At 41.9% G+C, this 5,000-nt stretch overlaps 2 protein-coding genes across 2 annotated transcripts in view; one reads left to right on the top strand and one right to left on the bottom strand.

Moving 5' to 3' along the window:
• Positions 1-2,911, bottom strand: part of LOC105898354 (KICSTOR complex protein ITFG2) — a 12,505-nt gene extending 9,594 nt beyond the window's left edge. Inside the window, exons 1-5 of the mRNA XM_012825390.3 lie at positions 2,565-2,911; positions 2,047-2,142; positions 1,879-1,920; positions 1,477-1,654; positions 964-1,103 (exon numbers count right to left, since the gene is read on the bottom strand). Coding sequence (XP_012680844.1) covers positions 964-1,103; positions 1,477-1,654; positions 1,879-1,920; positions 2,047-2,142; positions 2,565-2,660 — 552 coding nt within the window. The 5' untranslated portion in view covers positions 2,661-2,911. The remainder of the gene's footprint in view (positions 1-963; positions 1,104-1,476; positions 1,655-1,878; positions 1,921-2,046; positions 2,143-2,564) is intronic.
• Positions 2,912-4,927: 2,016 nt separating this feature from the next.
• LOC105898378 (CWF19 like cell cycle control factor 1) overlaps positions 4,928-5,000 on the top strand; it is a 3,706-nt gene continuing 3,633 nt past the window's right edge. Inside the window, exon 1 of the mRNA XM_042710142.1 lies at positions 4,928-4,944. Within this exon, the coding sequence (XP_042566076.1) occupies positions 4,928-4,944 (17 nt within the window). The remainder of the gene's footprint in view (positions 4,945-5,000) is intronic.

Raw genomic sequence — 5,000 nt, 5'->3', positions numbered from 1 at the left:
CATACAGAGTTTGCACATCAGTTGTTTTTTTTGCACAAAGGAGAAAGTTTCCCATGGCAGTTCACAGCATCTTCAGGTCCAAGAATGAAAGAGAAGTGTGTTCTTTATGTCTCCTTCTTCTGTCTGTCTCTGTCCCCTGTCTCACACACACACACACACCCTTTTTCTCTCACACACACACCCTTTCCCTGTGTTTCATCCTCTCTCCTCTCTCTCTCTCACACACACACACCCTTTATCTGTGTTTCATCCTCATCCTCTCCCCCTTTCTCTCTTTCTCTCCCTCTGTATATCTGCATCACCTCTGACTGAACCACACAGCTGCCTGCGTGCATGTGGGATGTGTTTGTGTGTGTATACGCGTGCGTGTGGGCGTGCGCATGTTGATTGGGAGACTTAAGCATGTAATAACATTAGATGACTTAGGTACTATTGAAAAATAATGAATTTGTCTCCATTAACAATAATAGTTTAATTTAATCTCAAATCAGTTTAATGTCTTCCCAGTGCTGCTGACATGTGTATATTAGTCTATTTTATATGTTTATGTCACATATGTAACCTGTGCAATGTGCAGTATGTCAATACCTTTTTTAAAGGCGATGAAATATTAATTACAAAAAAAAGAGAACATGGACGTGTGTAAATATTTGTGTTTGTATATCTGTTTATATTGTTTTGCTTCTACTGATTACTCAGGTCTTGAAGTTTCATTCAGCATGATTGCTGTACTCTAGTTTGGACAGGACAGTGGTGGAGGTAATAAAATACTGAGGGTGTATAGCAGATCACTGAGCACTAGATTGGGCTTGTTCAGGGGCAGATCACCGAGCACTAGATTGGGCTTGATCAGGCGTGCTGCTATGTAGCCGATCACCATGCACTAGATTGGGCTTGATCAGGCGTGCTGCTATGTAGCCGATCACCGTGCACTAAATTGGGCTTGATCAGGCGTGTGGCTACCTGTCCCTCCAGCAGCCACTTCTTGAGCAGCACCAGCTGGCCACAGCTCAGGTCAGAGGAGTCCGAGGGCTCCTCCCAGCGAAACGCCCGAACCACACGGTCAGTGTAGCCCACCACCAGCTCACACCGACCATCTCCATCTAATAGACACACACACACACACACACACACACTTTAATACAAACACACAGTCGTTGAGCTACGGAACAGTGGTGTTGTAAAAGTAAAACTTTTTACAATGAAAATGTACACACGACACACACACAGACACGCACATATACTGTTCATACTGTTTGAATCCCCGCCCACACTAACACACAAGCATATGTGCACACATGCACACACTGTAATTAAGTCTATTGCATTCAAAAATAAGTGTTACCAAGTGAAACTTGACACAGACACACACACACACACACACACACACACACACACACACACACACACACACACACACACACACACACACACACACACACACACACACACACACACACACACACACACACACACCGATGTCGCTGATGAGGATGACTTTAGTGTTGGCAGGGATATGCTGGGTGAAACAGGGCTTCTGCTCATCCCAGAAGAGACCCTCGTGCTGGCTGGAGGAGTCTCCCCCCTTCCCCCCCACCGCCGTCAGGTCGAAGGCATGGAACCAGCCCTCTGCCCCCACTGCCACTACAAAGTTCTAATGGGGGGAGATAGAGCAGAGGAGTTCAGATTTCAAATAATAATTATACAGAGAGATTGTGCTGCATGAAATTGTATTCTTCACCACCTTGCAGTAAGGTCAGTCAAAGACACACAACACTTATATACAGGCCTATACCTCATACCACTCAAAACAGGCGAGATTTATTTCTGCCTCCAATACATTTTCCCTCTGCCAGGGCAATGTCCTCTCCTACTCACTTTGCCTTTGTTGCAGATGTCTCCCACTCCCACACACGTTAACTGTGGAGGAAGAAGCAAATTGTTCATCAAGGCTGACTCTTATTCCATCACACAGCCTTGTGTGAGAAAAGAACACTACAAATCTGTACCGGCTGTTGTTTAGTATAGCCTAATACTTCAACTGACCATGCCCACGCAGGTCCGCGTTACCCAGGGTTTGGAGTCATCGTTTTTGTAGACAAATAGCTTCCCACTCGTGTCACCCACCACTAGTTCATTCAGCTACGGGAGTGAAAATGTACAAGAGAGGTAAGTATTTGAGTCGACCGTATTGGAGAACTATGGTCTAGCCTTGGCAAAGATGAGTAGGCACCAAGGTGACAGGCATTCGTTGCTCCTGAAATAGAACGCTGCATTATCACTGAAGTGTGCGATGCTGAATCATACAGAGTGGAAAAGCGTCCTTCAAAATCCTATCATGGGTTCAATAGTGGGCTACAATCATTCCCAATACATTTGTCAATGACAAACGAGGAGGTGAAAAGTATCCTACGCCCAAGCAAGCAGGATGTTTGTGATCAAGTATGTTAACACTGAACTAAACATATGATCATACACATATCGTTAAGTCTATTTGTTAGTTTTTTTCCCATTCTACCACTAAATACGCTAACTTAATGAAAGATAGCAGCGGTGTCATTTACCGAGTCGTTGTCGGCGTCTCCCAGACATATTGCATGAGGGAACAGAGATCCCGTGAAGTCCAAACTAACCCGCTGAACAAAACTTAGGGATCGCATTATTGTTTGGCAAGGAGAGATGGTGGTCTAATACGTAGGGCAAGGCAGGTGGTGCTATTAACTGTTAAATAAAGTTGTCCTCAACATAAGTCTACAGCGATATTTTCGCATTAGCACAAGCGACAATGGTGCACCACGTATACCGGACAATTCCACACAAAAATGATCATGCTTGTTCACATGATGCTCATTCAGAAGATGCCTGCCAGCTAGTCAAATTGTAAACAAGCTTCGTGACGGACATTTCAATATGACCGTCAGTCGTACGTTTTTCAAAATAAAAGTCCAAACGTATTAATTAGTTATCAATGCAGACGAATATAATCAGTTAACAAACTAAATGTGCTCCAAAGGAAGGAATAGTAACCACAACAAAATGGCCTTTTGAATACACAATACAGTTGCAATATGAACTGTGTTTATCTGGGCTTGTTAGGAGCACAAGAGGCATGTCATGCAAAACCATTTGTCAAACCGCATTTTTACAGTGCATGAAATGCCCTGTATTGTTACTCCTAGGCTTCTTATACTTCTTCTTCTTATTATTATTACAGTGCATGAAATGCCCTGTATTGTTATTCCTAGGCTTCTTATACTTCTTCTTCTTCTTCTTCTTCTTCTTCTTCTTCTTACCGACTTCTGCGTTTAATTCAGCTCGAACCGCTTAACGTAGAAACTTCGTTCAAACTTTGTCCCGTAGGTTTTGAAGGACACTTATGCTATGTATGAAATGCAAATTTCCCCATTGACTTACATTGGGCCATTATGACATCATAATAGGGTCATTAAACTGGCTTGCACCTGTGCTTCACTGACACCTGCGCCAAGGTTCCAAGGCTCCTCTTCTTTCTGTCCCTCTCCATTCAACTGTATAACTAGGAATATTAAGAGACACCTTCCATACTCTACTTTTTTTTCTCTCTATCTTTCTCTCTATCCCTCTCACTCTACTTTCTCTCACACTCCATCTCCTGCTACACTTTTCTCTCCTTCTTTCAATATTTTCCCTCTTCACTCTCTTCTTTCCTTTATTCTTTCCTTCTTCCACTCTTCTTCCCTTCTTCCACTCTTCTTTCCTTTCTTCTTTCCTTCTTCCACTCTTCTTTCCTTTCTTCACTCTTCTTTCCTTTCTTCTTTCCTTCTTCCACTCTTCTTTCCTTCTTCCACTCTTCTTTCCTTTCTTCACTCTTCTTTCCTTTCTTCTTTCCTTCTTTCACTCGTCTTTATTTTCTTCTTTCCTTCTTCCACTCTTCTTTCTTTTCTTCTTTCCTTCTTCCACTCTTCTTTCCTTTCTTCACTCTTCTTTCCTTTCTTCTTTCCTTGTTCTTTCTTTTCTTCTTTCCTTCTTCCACTCTTCTTTCCTAGCTTCGCTCTTCTTTCCTTTCTTCTTTCCTTCTTTCACTCTTCTTTCTTTTCTTCTTTCCTTCTTCCACTCTTCTTTCCTTTCTTCTTTCCTTCTTTCACTCTTCTTTCTTTTCTCCTTCCTTTCTTAACTTTTGCATTTCATGCACTGGTATTTCCTTCAGGAAATGCATTTTCTAGTTCTTCTTACCGACTCCTGCGATTAATTCAGCTCGAACCGCTTAACTTAGAAAACTTAATTTGAACGTTGTCGCTTAGGTCTTGTAAAGGACACTTATGCTATGTATTTTTCATTTTTCTGAACTTTATACTTTTTAAGATGTTAAAGAAAAACTAATACAAATGTTCCCATTGACTTACTTTGGGCCATTATGACATCATACAGTAATAGGGTCTTTAAACTGGCTTGCACCTGTGCTTCACTGACACCTGCGCCAAGGTTCCAAGGCTCCTCTTCTCTCTGTCCCTCTCCATTCAACTGTATAACTAGGAATATTAAGAGACACCTTTCATACTCTACTTTTTTTTCTCTCCATCTTTCTCTCTATCCCTCTGTCTACTTTCTCTCAAACTCCATCTCTCTGCTTCACTCAATTTTCTTCTTTCCTTTCTTCTTTCCTTCTTCCACTCTTCTTTCCTTTCTTCACTCTTCTTTCCTTCTTCCACTCTTCTTTCCCTCTTTTACTCTTCTTTCCTTTCTTCTTTCACACTTCTTCCTTTTCTTCTTCCTTTCCTCAACTTTTGCTTTTCATGCACTGGTATTTCCTTCAGGAAATGCATTTTCTAGTTTTAATTGAATTTTGAAGTGGCCTATTATTTTGACACTTTCTCGCCGCCATATTTCCGCCTATTTTTCTTATGGTCGCTAGATCCACACACATTATTGCACTTCCTCTGTGGTTGAGATGCGTAGTAACGCGAAGTAAAATCGTTCTATGTCGCCCACTGTGAGCCTGGATGGAGTACTACATAATGACA

This window comes from Clupea harengus, chromosome 16, assembly GCF_900700415.2.
Source record: "Clupea harengus chromosome 16, Ch_v2.0.2, whole genome shotgun sequence".
Taxonomy (NCBI): domain Eukaryota; kingdom Metazoa; phylum Chordata; class Actinopteri; order Clupeiformes; family Clupeidae; genus Clupea; species Clupea harengus.
The sequence above is the reverse complement of the archived record's forward strand: the minus strand, read 5'-3'. Positions and strand labels throughout refer to the sequence as shown.